The sequence below is a fragment of the Scleropages formosus genome, chromosome 2, assembly GCF_900964775.1.
Source record: "Scleropages formosus chromosome 2, fSclFor1.1, whole genome shotgun sequence".
NCBI classification, from domain to species: Eukaryota; Metazoa; Chordata; class Actinopteri; order Osteoglossiformes; family Osteoglossidae; genus Scleropages; species Scleropages formosus.
In genome coordinates this window covers 2439470-2456687 of record NC_041807.1, presented here as the reverse complement: position 1 = coordinate 2456687, position 17218 = coordinate 2439470, and the positions used below count along the sequence as shown (strand labels likewise).

Sequence of the window (17218 nt, the reverse complement as noted above, 5' to 3'; positions counted from 1 at the left end):
AATGTTTCTGTGAAAAGCTCAGAACCACTACAACCCTGACTTGGAGGAATGGTTAATGAGAGTGAGTGAGTAGAAAATACTGCCACAAATATTGTTATTGACTGAGCAACTGCAGTTTCTTAACAGTTGCATGCAATCTTTTGTTTTAGGTCATTATTATTATTATTATTATTGTAATGACCCCACATTACTGTTTTAGGAGGGAAACTCCAAAATATAAATAGTTGCATTGTGGGTAACTTGTAAATAGTGTGTGTAACCACTGGGGGAAATGATGGGGTGGCTGTGTCTAAGAGTATTGAGAAGAAAGCCTCAGGGGGCTAACAAGGTTGGTCTAGCATCCAGCCTTTGAGCTAAGTGCACTGTTTCCCAAGTTTTGTGATGAATGCTAGGTTCTTCCTTGCCCCATTCTGATCTGTAGTGCTATGTACTACAATGGTGTCAGAAATGAGATAGAGCAGGACCACAAACAGCTGAACACTGAAGGGGAAACTAGTGTAACCTCAAAAGCCAGGTAGAAGAACAGTATCTAGGGGAAGAAGTAACAGAGAAGGTCAAGACAGAGGAGCAGTGGCAGAGTATGGGTGTCCAGGGGAATCCGGGAGAAGTGCGCACTGTGATGAGGATGGCAGAGAAGAGCTAGGAGGGGCCACTGCAGACAGACGAGCAGGTTTGAGTGGGGTCTCCCTGCACCCACGGTAGGAGCGGCAAAAAGTCGTAGCAAAGCGTTGCTGAGCAGGGAGGCTGAGGAAAGTCTCCCCTTGGTGAGAGCCACTTTCCCAGGCAGGTTGGACAATGTATTCGGCAACGTGGAGCAGCGCGCCTCGTCCGTAGAATTCACCTACAGAGCAAGATTTCGCCGCTTTCGAAAGTTTCGTGAGGAAAGCACCCACTCTGCCCGAAGCCCTGGCGAGCTTTCTAAAAGAGCGGTGCGGTGGACCAAAAGGAGGAGAGCTGCGCCATGAGCAGCGCCAGCCAGTTTTACAAGCGTCACGGCGGGCTCGGCGGAGGCAAGAACGGCAAGCAGGGGGGCTTTGCCGGGTCCTATGCCGAAAGATGGCCAAGCAGGGAGGCGCACAACAAGACGACTGGGGGTGCGAGGACGGACCTGGGACAACACGGAGCGGCTGCAGAGAGCTGGCGTGAAGGTCCCACGGAAACTGGTCAGTCGCGGGCAGCGCGAAGCTGTCGGCAAAAGCCATGTGGGTGCCACCACGTTTGGTACGTGCCATGTGCAAGGGAAGGAGCAGTACTGGGACCGAGGCCGGGCGGACAGGGGACGAGGATGGCCGCCTCGACCCCCAAGCGCGCCACCATAGCAGCTGCTGCAAGTCCAGTGTCCTCGCCCCAACCACCAGTGCTGAGTGTCCGGGAACTGCGCTCCGACCGGAGGCACGTGAGAAGAGTGCCGGACATTGGGACATTGGTGTGGGGCAGGCAGCAGCAGGGAAGTTGCTATCTTTTTTTAGTGAGGGGCTATGTAATGACCCCGTGTTACCGTTTTCGGAGGGAAACTCCAAAATGTAAATAGTTGCATTGTGGGTAACTTGTAAATAGTGTGTGTAACCACTGGGGGAAATGATGGGGTGGCTGTGTCTGAGGGTGTTGGGGAGAGAACCTGGGGGTGTTAGACAGGATGGTTGGCTGTGGGTGCAAGTCCTCAAACAAAGAAGGTTTTTAGACTAAGAGTGTTACTTTTGTGTTATTCAAATAAATTGTTTGTAATAAGCTTTGTTTCTGTATCCTTTTTTGCCTCATTCATGGTGCTGTATGCGTGTTTATTATTATAGAACTATGTTAAGACAAAAATATTGCTAAAAAGAGGTCTCTGGCTTGGAAAAGCTAACAGCATTTCTTATATTGCAGATCTGGTTTTTTAAATACTGTTCACAGGATTAAGTTCCCCTTATTGTGGAGGAGATTTAAGGTTTAGTCTTCATGCCCTGTTATGACAACTGCTGAGGAAGAGAAATCTCTGTTATTGTTAATGGTTTGGCTGAAGTGCTATAGTGGTTTTTCTTTATAATGATTTCGATTGTTGGGCAAGCTCATTCTGGTTTTCGTGACAGCCAGTGCTAAGACCGTGCTTAGACACCTGGTACAACTGTGACATCAGTCCTGCACAAACCTATTGTACTTAAAGATACAGACTTAATTTTTACAATGCAAATATAATAATCTAAATTACTCTTCTGCTATGTATAACTGATGTGATGTGCATGGATTTGACCATGAGTGACAGTTTTCCATACAGAAGGTCTTTGCAACAAGCTCTCCGTATAGCTGGTCTGATGACTGTTACTTTAGAGTTATAACACTTCACAGGGATTTGCTATCACATGTCCTGTCCCCTGCTTTGCATTATATTCTCAGAACTACTCTAAGAATGTGAGTGAAAATCCATGGATGGATGGATGGATGGACAGATGGATGGTCATTAAATTGACTGGCATCTACCTTCTCATGTGATCCCTCATGTATGTGACAAAGGTTTTAGGAAAATAGAATTGCTGTGATGCCATGGCCTTCTACAGTAAACCCCTACAGTGACAGCCTGTGTGGTGGTGTTAAGATGGCCATTCTATGAATGTTATCACTTTCCTAGAGCGAGTGTTTACAAGCCTAGTTCAATATTTAGTAGTGTTCCTAGCAAAATGTACATCTGAGCCAGAGATGATACTTCAGTTACAGTTATTGCTACTTCTTTCAATATTCCACTTCTTCAACTCTAACTCCAGGTTTGATAAAACAGCAAATAGTATGGTGCTGATCCTTAAACTTTGTGTTGAACCCCAGCGTGTTTGTAGGATACAAAAAAATCTCAGGACATCTTAGGACATTTTATATACAATATAATGCAATATATACATATATACTTAGGGAGCACTTTATTAGGAACACAATACTAATACTGGGTAGGTTCTCCCTTTGCTCTTAAAATAGCCTCAGTTCTTCATGGCATGGATTCCAGAAGCTTTTGGAAATATTCCTTTGATATTCTGGTCCACGTTGACATGATTACAAAACACAATTTCTGCAGATTTGTCAGATGCGCATTCATGGGGGGGATCACCCTTTCTACAATATCCTAAAGGTGTTCTATTGGATTCAGGTCTGGTGATTGGAAAGGCCACTGAACTCATTGTCATGTTCATGAAACCAGTATGAGACAACCTTTGCTTTGTGACATGGTACATTATCATGCTGTAGCCATTAGAAGATGGGTACACACACATCATCTGAAACCACTTGTCCCAGGCAGGGTCGCGGGGAGCCAGAGCCTAATCCAGCAGCACAGGGCATAAGGCTAGAGGGGCAAGGGACACACCCAGGCCCAGCCACCAGTCCACCGCAAGGCACCCCAAGCAGGACTCGAACCGCCAGACCCACCAGGGAGCATGACCCAGTCAAACCCACTGCGCCACTGTGCCAGCACCCTCTGGTAAAGCAGGTAAACTGTGGCCATAAAGGGATGCACATGGTGAGCAACAGCATTCAGATAGGCTGTGGCATTCAAGTAATGACTGAATGGTATTAACAGGCTCAAAGTGCCGAGAAACCATTCCCTACACCATTACACCACCACCACCTGCCTAGACTGTTGACACAAAGCAGGTTAGGTCCAAGGATTCATGTTGTTGACGTCAAATTCTGACCCTACCATCTGTGTGCCTCAGCAGAAATCGAGAGAGCCTTTCTGTCAGCTTGAACCAGTTTGGCCATTCCCCTCTGACTTCTCTCATCAACAGGGTGTTTCTGTTCGCAGAACTGCCGCTCACTGGATGTTCTTTGTTTTATCGCACAGTTCTGAGTAAACTCTAGAGACTTCTGTGCGTGAAAATCCCCAGGAGATCAGCAGTCACAAAAGTACTCAAACTAGCCTGTCTGGGATCAACAATCATGCCACAGCCAAAATCACTGAGATCAAATTTTTTCCCCATTCTGGTTATTGATGTTAACATTAACTAAACCTCCTGATCTACATCTGCATGACTTTATGCATTGTGCAGCTGCCACATGACTTGCTAATTAGACAATTGTGTGAATAAGCTGGTGTACAGGTGTTCCTAGTAAAATTCCCCATGAGTGCATGTAAGTATTATTATTATACACTAAACTTGCATTTATAAGTTATGTCCTGCAACTGTAGATATGAGTTTTGCAGTTTCTTAATGTTTATTAAATCAAATTAAAGCCCCGTTTATTACATTAATGGCAATTTTATGTATACTTCAGATCTTGGAATACCTGCATCATAACCACTTACAAAAAGTACTGCTGTTGATTTAATCAGCACTTGGAAATGTATTGTGATGATTTATTAATCCCTTTTTTACTCTGCCAAGATTCGTAAGTTATTACTACTTTAGTATTACATTTTGTGTTCCTTGGCTTGCTTTCCTAGCCTTTCTACATTTTTTTATTTTGAACTTTTCTTATTTGTCAGCTGAATAAGTTGTCTAAGAGAGGCAACAATTACAGCTGCAAAGGCTTTTAGCTCTAATAGTTGAAGAGCGGGCAATCACATTGTTTTAATGTTGAGGCATTTTTCCTTGCAAGAAAATCACAGGCTGAAGGATGTGAATTTAAAGGGGGTGGAGGTTTGATTGGTTTGAAATTGTGCAAAGGTAATTTTAGTAAAATTTTTTACCCTCAAGTTGGGGGGTGCAGTGGTGGAACAGGTTTGACCGGGTCCTGCTCTCTGTTGGGTCTAGGGTTCAAGTCCTGCTTGGGGTGCCTAGGACTGGAGTGGCATCCCATTCTGGGTGTGTCCCCTCCCCTTCCAGGTTTGTGCCCTATGTTGCCAGGTTAGGATCTAGCTCATCACGACCCCGCTCAACAAGCAGCTTCAGCCAGTGTGTGTATGTTCAAGTCAAAAGTTTAGTCATTCACTAACACCTCATTTGTAAATGTTAATAAACTGTGTGAAATAAAAAAACATATTGCAGTTTCAAGCAAGCGTATTTAAAATATGGATTCGAGTTAGTTCATCAAAAGATTGCTGTTAATATTAACATGGATATCATGAGCTACCCATATGCTCCTAAGGACTGGATTAAAAAACATTTCTAAAAATTCCTTATGTTCCTTGATCATAAAATGTGAAAGGCTTCAAGATACTGGGATTATATTTTTCATGATACTGGGGTATATCAGAGCCATAGAGGAACTGCCTGAGTGACTTAGTTATTCCATATGAGCTCAGACAAAGTCTTGCGTGCGACTGTGACATGTGAGTCAAGGTCTTGGGCCTGAAAGGGGCCATGGCCTGGGGGAGAGTGTTCCCAAAGCTGACGTGTGTAACTAGCTTGCCTCCTTTGCTTGAGGGCAGGGGAGATGGAGGAGGCAGAAGCAAACACCACCAGCACCCCTCCTCAACCCCTCCCTACACGGGATTAAAAATGCACCAAATGTGCCCAGCAGCAGAAACCACCAGTAAAACTGTCCTTGATGAGTAAACCCTTCATGATGAGCAATATTGTTTTAAACCTTACTCAGCAACTGCAGTGGTGCCAAAACACAGCTGATGACTGAAAGTGCAGTAAATGTTCCTGTTGAAAAAATAACAAAATGTGTTTCAGAACAAATTTTGATGTCTTTACACATAAATATTTGATGCCTTGAAATGTGTTTGATGTGGTCATTGGTGTGATGCAGCAGACTGGTGAAAGCCACAGGAAGGTTGTGTTTCAAGCACACATGATAGGGATGGGAGACAGAAGAGATTCATGGACAGAGACTACCCCAGAAAAGGAAAAATGGAATGAAATGTTTTCCAAAAAACTGTAATCCAATTAGAAAAGTGTACCGGATTACATCCGGTGATAATGCAGTTGTTTCAATGCATCTGTCTCAATGGGGGATGATTCATTCTGCGTTCATTGAAACTGTGTTTTTTTAAATCCTGCAATTTAGAAATGTATTTTTTATTTTTGGAAAAAATTACATGTTGCTGCATTGGATGACCAGATTGCAGATTCATCCGTTCCATCATATTAATGTGGGAGGTGTTATGCTTGTGATTTGTGATGTAATGGTTATAAAAAAAGAGCTCTGCTTGGATTTTGACTGAGCCATAAGTAACTGCATCCTCTAATTTCATCCATTACCGCTGCAGGCCAGCGCACTAGCAGTGTGGCAGCGTATGTTTACCGACAGTCAGTTACTCCTAAGGTGGAAGGCGAGCAGGGCAGAGGAACAAAGGAAAGGTGGGGGTGGGGGTAGTATGGGAGCACTAATACACAGGCATAATGTACACTAGGAAAACTGGGAGCATTCCAGTTTTTGCGGGGGGTGTGTAATTTATCGCCCAACCCTTAGGTTTCATGCATTACACTGAAGCACATTGAAGCATCTCTAAATAAGAAGGAGAGGGAGAGTGGTGGAGAGAGCGAGGGGTGGGAGGGAAGAAGGGGGAGGTATTGTTGCAGCGCCTGGCCCTGCTGTCACTCGGCTGCCGTGCGATTCAGCAGCAGGAGGGCCTGGTGGAGGGAGGAGTGAAACGGAGCAAGCGAGAAGGAGGGAGAGACAGAGAGGCAGTCTGGGCAGCACAGCGGAGCAGCTGCTGCAGCAGTCATACAGGAAAGCAGAGCAAGGTTGCAGGACAGGACTGGATTTCTAACACAGCCGATCCACCGAACCCTGGATTACCACCTGCCTTGAAAGATCTCTCATTTAAACGCATCGTCAGCATTTTTTCTCTTTGATTTTCTGTTGCTTCCATTTGCTGACAAGGGCAAGGGAGAACGGAGCATTGAAAAGGAACAAGTGGGAGGCAGAAAGCCTTGTCTGTGGATTGTTATTATTGTCATTTCCTTCTGTCTCTTCACTGATGCTTTTAAATGGTTCCCTGCAGGAGGGATGCTTGGGGCTAGCGTGAAAGGCAGAGAAGCCGACCTCAAGTCAGAGCAAGAGGGCTCCGGCAAGACGTACGGGCAGACGGACAGCAAAGGAGCTGCTATGGCTACCAAGAGGGGCAAGTCAGGTGTCCCACAGGCAGCCCCCCGGAGTGAGCTGCGGGTCTTCAGGGCAGGTAGCTCCGAGGGGCGTCTGCCCGTGCCTTCCAATCTCCGTAAGCAGAAGTCCCTCACCAACTTGGCTGTGCTCACTGATGCCGAGAAGAAGAGGCACCTATACCAACCCGAGTGGTGCGATGACATGGCCAAGCCTGGCGGTGCCCACCTAAAGGCAGGCAAGGCAAGGCCGAGTGGTGGGGGCGGGGCGGCGCAGCTTTCGCGCAGCCTATCCAAATCTGAGCACTCGCTCTTCCAGGGAAAACCCAAGCCCTTCAGCCCTCTGGCAGCACCGTCAGCCTTGGGCAAACAGAGTCGCATCCCACGTGGCCCGTATGCTGAGGTCAAACCCATCAGCAAGGCTCCTGAGGACAGCAAGTCAGACGATGAGATCTTGTCCTGCAAGGCCAAGGCAAATGGAAAGAAGGTTGAAGGAACCTCAGGGGAGCCAGGGGCCAAAGGCCAGGGGGATGAGGGGGACGAGGGGGAAAAGCCCTTCCTGAAAGTGGACCCAGAGCTGGTGGTTACGGTGCTTGGGGACCTTGAACAGCTGCTCTTCAGCCAAATGCTGGGTGAGTAGTGTGCCACCATTGGCTCCCCTGACACACCCCAACCCTACACCTCCACCACTGTGTCCTTTTGACTGCAGCACAGACAGTCTTCCTGACTGATAATTTCTCCCACATCTTTATCTTCAGTTTACCATGCAGGCATCACACCTCTTATCGCCATCATGCTGTTCAGCCTGCACAGACACTAATCTATGGTTTTGCCAATACAACCAGGCAGGTTAAAAAACATTTCACGCTGCACTGATTATTTGTGCCCTTTCATGTTCTTGTGCAGAAAACAATGAGTACAAATAATGCAAAGGAAAAGGAGCTTTCAGTGTCATTGGCTGCAGGATTTGTTTTTTGTGTCATAACATTCTGGACCTTCCAGATCAGGTGGATTAGTGCATGATATGCCTTTCCTGCATGTGCATAATAGATGCTTTTGTCCATCAAAGAACCCCTGGCTTGGGCAGATGCTGTTGTCTCACTGGACGTGCTCTGCTGCAGCATGCAGCATTGACGTCTAGGAAACACTTGAGCAGGAAGATGTAGACAAGTCAGGGTGTAAAGAATTAATGTCTGGTACCGAGAAGGTGACAGCTTTGGCTCCAGAGCCCCATTCATCAATATGCATTGACAGATGGTACTTTCCCTGTCTCTGGTAGGGATGGTGGGTTGGGGGTGTGGTTTCAGTTTGTGGGAGAAAAATGGCGGGAGAGGGGGGCTGTCTCACTGGAGACTGATTTGCAGCTACTGGACGACTTTACTGAGGTGTTTGTTTATATCCGGTAGCCATGTGAGTATAAAACAGCAATGAGCAATGCTGGTATATGAATGGAAATTAAGGTCTCTTTTGTTGCCCTGGTACTTAAGTCTCAGTGCGGAGACAGTGCTCACATCAGTGTCTGACTGATGCTGCTCTCATTGTGCTCCTCATACAGCGAGCAAAGCAATCTAGTCCAGCCAGGCAGTTGCCTGTCTTTCATTTATACACCAGCAAAAGTGCATTATCTAACTGACAATTAGATTAATATTTTCAGCTCACTTTGCCCCTTGTGCAGTGGCAACACACACTAATGCTTCGCTGCTAAAAAGTATTTTCCTTGAACGTTTTATTTCAGAAAGCATGCACAAGACACTGCACTGCCCCATTACGGTAAAAAGGGTGGGACAAATGTAATTCTCCTCTCAGCTGCAGATCTCAGTCTTAGTGTTGTCAACCTCTGGATCCATCAGTTGTCTACTATGAGTACACTTGCTCACCTGGGGAGGCTAGATCTGTTTTTTTCTAGTGACTGCTTATCGGATGTTCATACAGGTTGTATGTCTTTTAGGCTCACTGGGCGACAGACATCTCATCAGGGTTATGGGATAAATGAGATGGTTTACTCTTTCTGCTCAGATCTGAGCTTCATTTCCAAGGGATATTTGAAAGGTTAAAAGGTTAACAATGTGGAGCACTGTCCTGGTACAGGGTGATTCTGGCAGCTTCCTGTAAAATCCTCTCAGTTATCACTAATGCCATTTTGATATGGTTGTTGGTTTACTCACGTTATTTGCTGCCATTAAGCACACGGTTTAATAGCTCGATTTCTGCCAATGTGGATCACTGATTATAGAAAAGTGGAGAAATATCCATGATTATCTCAGTAATAAAATATGAAAAATGAGCAAATTAGTTTGTGTTACTTTTAACACTGAATGTTTTCAACAATTTATTTGCAGCATGCGCTTAAGAAAATTCAGTCCAAACCAATTTCCAGAGCAAAGGGATTTTTTTTCTTCAACTCCATTGTTATTATAATTAAAGAAAATCTACATCTCCTCAAGAAATTCTGCTCTCTATATGTATTGCCTGCATGGAATGCTGGAACATTGCCAGTTTTCTGTAATGTGTCAGTTAAGCTCATGTTCATGTTCATGGCTGTGTTTATGCAATTTCAAACAGGTTCCATCAGATTTTAGAAATATGAAGCCTGAAAAAAGAACTAGATCAAATGGAAAGCAGTTTCATAACTTTAAGTATCAACTGAAGTATCATTTCAATGTATTAATTTAACCCTCTGCCGCAAGCAGTAGGAGAGTTTTGAAAATTAATTAAAATAAGAGTTAATAGACTTTATGGCCAAGAAGGCCTCTGCTGTAACAATTTTCTTGTGTCTCCAGTATTTTTTACTGATTCTTTTTGGTCTTTCTTTTGTTCAACAAGTTTTTCTATCCAGGTTCAATGAAAACACTCATAAAAGCCCCTTTTAACAGAATACGTCTGACCTCACGAAGTACAGAATTTCAGATGAATCTTTAAAATTTCAAGTGCGTTCTAAACAGAGGGTATTTGTCTCAGATCAAATGATTCTCTGATTGTGTATATCGCTCTGTTCTTAGCTGCAAGCAGTCTTTGTGATTTTCTCTAAAAAGATTTGCTGTGGCTGGTGGAAAACATCAGGCCTCCTGCTTGCAATGTAAAAAGCATAAAATGCATACATGTTTTTTTTTATGTTCACTGTTTTAGTTTCCATTTGGTGAAGAGAACCTTTTCCTTCTGGCAAGCTTTAAGAAACTGCCAATAAGCAGCTGTCAGCAGATCCATGTTGTTTTGTTTTGCTGTCTGTGATGCAATGTTCAATTAATGTTTAATGTAATTACTGGGAAACTAATGTCTCTTGGTCTACGCTTTAAATAGTAATTTAATTTTCCTTAATTTAATTTTGCACACTTTCCCAAAGGTTGTATGAGGAAAGGGTCCATCATACATCTTCACTGACCTCCAAAGGGACATTGTTAAAAATAGAACGGATAGCTGGTGAACCTTATTTTATTTCCAGAACATAGCATAGTCTTTAATGATCCTTGCAAAGTCAAGAACTTATTCTCATTTTAAACTGATTATACTTTTACATTGACATTTAGATTTACATTTATTCATTTAGCAGATGCTTTTCTCCAAAGTGGCATACATCTCAAAGAAAATTCAATGAGTGCATTACATCAACAGAAGACAAGACTTGGATGCAAGTTCTAAAGTACAGTTAAATGTCACATTCCACCATATGAACCGGTATGCATCACATCAGTAGCTGCATAAAGGTTTATCCATTATTCTCTAATTATACTGTAAATACTGAATTATTAAACACAAAACAATTTCTTAAAACTGATTCTATTACAACAATCTGTTATACATTTTTGTTGTTACAAATTTCACTTATGAAAATATACTGTACGTTAAACATTAGAAAACAGAAAGAATTAAATCATTTTATTTGACAAAGGAAATTACTAGTCTTGTGTTCTAAGCTTTACTTTTTGACTGCATAAAATGTTATATATTCTATATACAATCAATTCAAATCACTTGTATTGTGGTACATTGGTGATTTGGAAAGGATTGATGACAGAAATGTGCTTTAATGGAGTGATATTTTAATGTACTATAATGCAAACTTCTGTTTTGAATGAATTAATGAATGAATGAAGTCTAATAGTGATTGAGGGGTATCTGCATTCAAGCTTTTATTGATTGTGAATCAGTAGTTGGGTTAGGACTTGGATTGGTTGGTTGGGACCACATGTCTAGTCAGTACAAACTACACAAAAAATAATATAAATGGAAATACAAGTAGATTCCTTTGAACAGACCATAAAAATGAGTAATAAGCATTTACTTCATGACTGCATGATTTAGTAAGGAGATCTGGCGGGAAGTGTTGTCTCCAAAAATAAATCAATTGGTTGGGTAAGGGTGCGCTGCAGATTTGCCTGCTAAACAAATCTGCTGGTTTACTCACAATGTGAATGAGTCTTCATCGGGAGTGGTTCATTTCATGTAATAATAGACTGCTGTCCTGGATCCCCTCTGAGATCTTGTGTTGCCCAAGCACAGAGCACTGAAGAAGCAACCTGGTCAAGTTTCCCCTCCTAACACTGAGCAAATGAACCTTTCAAACATCTGTTGTGCTTATGCATACAGCCTCCATTGTATTGTCCAGCTCCAGCAAATCCAGTTTGTTCCCACAGCTGTTCCAGATTTTCTTAAGTGGTCATCACAAGGCACAACTTAAATACTTTTTTCTATCACAAGCAAAACAAAATGATAAGATTCCTGGGTATTTTTACCAAAGGCTGGAGAAACCCGGTGAAAGGTCAGAAATATGTTTTTTAATTCTTTGTCAGTCAGCATTTGCCTGTTCATACATGAGCCAGAGAACATGTAATTACAAAAAGTCCAACAGTATAGGCAGAGCATCTCTTCAATTATAGATTATGCTTCCTTTAATTTCTTTTTTATTTAATTTGTCCCTTTTGTAAATAAATTAGTCTAGTAAACTCCTACAGAAATATTTCAACTGCTGCTTTTATTGATTAATCAGTCGTTGCCTACTTCTATGAATAATAAAACAATAAACACCATTACCTTGTTTAAATCAGCCAGCTATGCACCTTTGATGGTTCTCAGCAGTCATGGTTACTTAGACAAGTGGGGTCGCTTGCACAGTCACTTGAAAGGACAAGATTAGCTCCATCAATGCACACAGAATTGGGCGATACCAGAATGTATAAACATCAGCTTTGCCATTTGTAGAAACGATCCATTAGTTCCTCTATACTTTTTAAATCTGCATATTTTACTGCTGAATTAAATATATCAGCCTACATTTATTTTCTGTCTCATAAAGGTGCACACAGGAATTTTTGCCCTTTTTTGAAAATTACATCATTGTGCTCTGGCATTGAGGAGAACAGATGAAAACGAGCACTATAACAGGAGACGAGCATTAATGTCATGCTGTGACTGTAATACCAAATAATGGCACTGCAGAAAGACAGTAGAGGGAAAAGGAGGCATCATCTTAGTTCCGCTCTCTGACTGGGAAGTCTCTGACCTATATCTTCCCAGAATGAAGTTCATCCATTGAGTTCAGTAAAGAGCCATGGACCTTAGATTTAGAATGGGAGAAAACCATGGAGATCTAGGATGCATATATGCGTGTGTGTGTGCCAGCACTGGCACGTACATCCGGTTTATTCCCTACAGATATTCTCATATTTTATGTTCCTGCTCACTTGGACAGACTTTCAAAGTTCACCTCATTTGTGTAACAGCCATGCATTCCCAGCCACAATTCTTTGAAATTCTTAATAACAGAACTGGGCCACTCCCAAACCCCTGGCAGGTGTTAAGCTTTATTCACAAAATCCTTTTTTTACATTGAGAGAGTCATAAATCACTAAATCCAGGCTGCCAACATATTTAATCTGCTTAATCTGATCCATAGGTTTTTTTAGGCCAGTTTGGCCCTACAAGAACTTTCAGCTTTTGAGGACCAGCTAATGAAAAAAAAAACTCTTAACACCATAAAACAGATGTCCATCTGGGGAGATTTCAGATCAATGTGACAGAACATCTGAAAGTGGCTATCTTAAGTTGTTTCCAGTTGTTTCCATGAAGTGATCTGATCAGAAGAATCTAGCAAGCGCTAAGGAAAGGAGCATTTATTTTTATATTTTATTCATTTTGCTAATGCTTTTCTCCAAAGCATCATAGAGCATAGAGTTCATTCTTCCAATCGACAGAGACACAATGCAGATACACAATAACGCAGTCATTTATTCCAATACCACCATTTTTACCAGCACACATTACATGAGTAGCTTCATATAGAACTGGCATAATTGCGGAAGAGTAACTCAGATGTGAAAAAGTCCATTTGGCCTTCATAGTGTCACTTAAGATTTGGTTTCTGAAAAAGAGCAGTGTTGTTAGAAGTATGCCTGACCTTGCTGTGTACAACTGTGTCTGGATGCGGGGGGTCTGGATTTCATTGCAAAGATGTCAATGGAAGCACCATTGAAACCTGGGGCAGCAGGCGGTGCAGTGGGTATTGCCTTGCACTAAAGAAAAGTGCCAGCTAAATGAATAACTAATAATGAACCTGGGTGGTAGGATGCCTGATGGTCTGAGGAAGGTTTTGGTTACGCACAACACACAAGAAGTTCAGTTTCAGGCCAGTGAATATGAATACTGGAACATCTGCGCTTTTAAACTTAGTGATGCAGCTTGACTAAAACGACTGGGTTCTGTACTGAAGCCCAGCTGCTGTAGTTGGGTTTTTGATGGAGCAAAGCCACATCTCTGTTAGTGCGAGTGGGTTTGGGTTGCATGCTGTATGTAAACTTGAACATCTGGCTTTGAGGCCTCTGATACAGTGACAGATCTGATGTGTTTAGGACGAGTTTGTTTATACCAGCATGGCTGTGGCAGTTGGGTTTAGGATGAACATGACCTCAGTCTTGTCAGCCTTGGATATGGTGCCTGGAGAGCATGCTGATGGGGGTAAACTCATGATTGTTTTGTCTCCTACCCTCAGGTAGATTTGCAGAGCAGTCCAATGCAAGTCCAACCTATGAATGCGTTGTGGCTATTTTACTTGCCATGTGCAAATTACGTTTTGTTGATTGCGACATAGTAGGTGGACTTATGAAGAATGAACAGACTTCTGATCACGGTTGTGTTCGTAAGTTAAGGTACAAGTACATACGGTTTCCCTCTTTCACATAGTTATTGACTCTGAAACCATGTGGTTTTAGTTTCTTCTGCAGTTTAAGAATTTCCACATGATGTTTCTTTTTTCTAACTTTTTTCTCATTCTCTGCCCTGAATTTTAATTTCTTCCTTATAAAAGTGTGAAGTCTTTTCCATTCAGATTCATTTAAATTTTTTAGCAGGTGGTGAACATACATTTATCTAACGTTTTCCTCCAAAGCAACTTACAATGTCACGGTTACAATTGTTTTACCCATTTATACAGCTGGGTAATTTTACTGGAGCAATATAAGGCAAGTACCTTGCTTAAGGGTGCTACAGGAAGAGGGGGGATTGAATCTGTAACCTTTCACTCTAAAGTAGCACTAACCAGTATGCTACACTACATAACCGCAGACAGGCTGGAATGTTTTTTGCAGTACTGTATAGCATATATTTTAGAATGATATTGGTGACCTCCTTGACCAGCCTCTAGCCTCTAGATTTTTTTTTTTTTAGAATTAACTGAAGGATATTTTATTGTCTGTATACAGACTAAAAAATAGTAGAACTTCATCAGAAATGAAGATTTTTATATATGCGGCTTTTAACTTGAGGAGTGGGAAAACTAAAATGCTTACTAAACTTCCTACTGCCAATAAAGTCCATGATTCTCAGGAGTCTATGATCCCTCCTTTAAAAATTAATGACTTCTATCAATCCATACTAATTTTTCTATTTGCAGGACATCACAGAGCAAGTTGTTGAGCATAACTTTGTTAGATTTCATTCCGTCTTTTGTGAAACGAAAGAAAAAAGCTTGAAATTGTCCTTATAGACCTACAGAAAGAAAGAATGCTTTCACAAAATGTACTTATAAGTCCCATATTTTCAAAAGTTGCACAAGGCTGCTCCCACTGCGAAATGCCAAAAATAACAGGTTCTGTTTTACATTGTCTGTGGAGCCTAATTGTATTGGCCTTTACAATGACGGTGTCAGATGTTATGAATATTCAGTCAAAGTCTGGAGTGCAGGAAGATGATTTTTTTTTTTTCTTCCGAAAGCTGACTATTTAACTTCAGGCTATGTAGCCATCACATTCCTCCAGCATTCCTTCAGGTACAGGGATGTCTTTAAAGTCTCATGTCATGGTTCAGTGATATCTGTGTGAGCTGGTTCACCTCTAGAGACTTCATCTGTGACAGAACTGCTTTACTGGATGTGAGATGGCAGTTTTGTATTGGAGAAGAACCAGGAACTCCTTGCATGGGACAGCCAATAACTACATCAAAGACCTGATGGAAACTGCAAGACAAAAAAAAAAACAATGTCAAGGAATTAGATGTCTTTTATGATCATTAGAGCAGCTCCCTGGTACTTAATCACAGGCGGTCTTGTCCACAAAATCATATCCAGAAAACTGGCCCTAATTTAGAATAAAGCTTTTTGAAGTAATAAATCCAAGATCCACCCATCCCATTTCAGTAACCACTTCTCCTGAGTATGGTTTTGGTGAACCAGAGCCTATCCCAGAAACATTCAGTACAAGACAGAAGAGGGCTACACCCTGAACAGGATGCCAGTCCATTGAAGTAACTCTAAGATTTCTTTATTAAATCATTCTTTAGAAGGTGCCTTGAGTATCTTGAAACATAACTTACTTAAAAATGAAAAGGTTGAACAGGTTTCCTTCTGGGATTTCAATTTGGTCTTATAATGAAGACATGTGGACCCACCAATGTCATAACTGACTTCAGTGAGCATACAGTAATTTTAAATTAATTGTACTGTTAACAGCTGTGCTGTATTTGAGCCAGGGGGCACGGTGGTGCAGTGGGCTTGGCCAGGTCCTGCTCTCTGGTGGGTTTGGGATTCGAGTCCTGCTTCGGGTGCCTTGTGACAGACTGGCGTCCCATCCCAGGTGTGTCCCTTCCCCCTCCAGCCTTATGCCCTGTGTTGCCAGGTTAGGCTCCAGTTCACTGCAACCTTGCTTTGGGATGGGTGATTTCAGACAGTGTGTGTGTATTTGAGCCACTAACTTCACAACATGACAGGTTTAGAGGAGTTCTGAAACAGCCATTCAAATACTCATGGCTTCAGCCACTTAAAGCTGAACTGGTGGCGAATAACATGGAAGCCACCTATGTTATTCACATGCATTGTCTTACAGTCAGACACATTTGTCCTGAAAACCAGCATTTTCTTTTGGACCTTTCCTGATCACTTACTTTTGCACTTGCAAGTCCTCAGATATAATGACCAACAGCTGGTTCACCAGGGTTTCACAGTTGGAGATGTAGTCATGCCTGAGCTCATCATACCTCCAAGGGTGGTGTGTTGTTCCTCTGTCATTCTCTGTAGCTGGGAGCTGTATGTTGGCTAGAATAAAAGTTCTTGAATAGAGTTCAGCTTTTTCACTCTCTCTGGCTGACTGGGGTGTGTTCAGGTTCGACATTCCAGGTAACGTGCTCACCAGTACGAGAGCAGTAGCTTTAAGTGCGAGCTTAACCACAGGCTTCAGTCAGATGCAGTGAAATGTGAGTAGTTGTAACTAGAAGAAAATGTATTATAGCTCCTCAGGGTACTGGGGTTGTCCATGAAGTCTTTACTTTCCAAACCAGATGTGTGTCAAGACTGGCCACGTTCTCTACTTCCCCTTTGGAGAATATGCTCCTTCCAGGGCACTGAGAGGACTCATGTCACGCTTCACATCATCAGTAAAATTGGTTTTTTGCCAGAGGGGACAAAGTTTCAAGTCCATTTTTCCATGCTGTAAGTTGGAAAGGCGCAATTCTACCAACAGGGATTTCACTTGAATGTCAGCCAGATAGGGTTCTTTAGTGGTGCACGTGAGTGTATTCATGAGGATGTCCCCTGGTTTCAGCTGTCAAGGTGGGGACTTGTGTCATGCAGCTTACCAGCTTCTCCTGTTTATCCATCTTTTTGGTCTTCTTCTGGAGTGTTTTAGATAAAATGCTTGGCAGTGAGAACATTTCAAGATGAGCACAGAGACATACAATAACTGCTTATGACATTTTATTTCATCTTAAAAATATCAGCTAAAGTATCTATTTTCCTATTCAGATGGAATGCTTTTGTTTTCTTTTTAATTTCCTCTGACCTCACA

General features: G+C 42.4%; 1 protein-coding gene across 2 annotated transcripts in view; it reads left to right on the top strand.

Annotated features, from left to right (window-relative positions):
- Positions 1 to 6915: 6915 nt before the first annotated feature.
- The window catches only part of nav1b (neuron navigator 1b), an 86663-nt gene continuing 76360 nt past the window's right edge, over positions 6916 to 17218 (top strand). For both annotated transcript variants that reach the window (XM_018733041.2, XM_018733040.2), the window contains exon 1: positions 6916 to 7585. In XM_018733041.2, the coding sequence (XP_018588557.2) occupies positions 6961 to 7585 (625 nt within the window). In that variant the 5' untranslated portion in view covers positions 6916 to 6960. The remainder of the gene's footprint in view (positions 7586 to 17218) is intronic.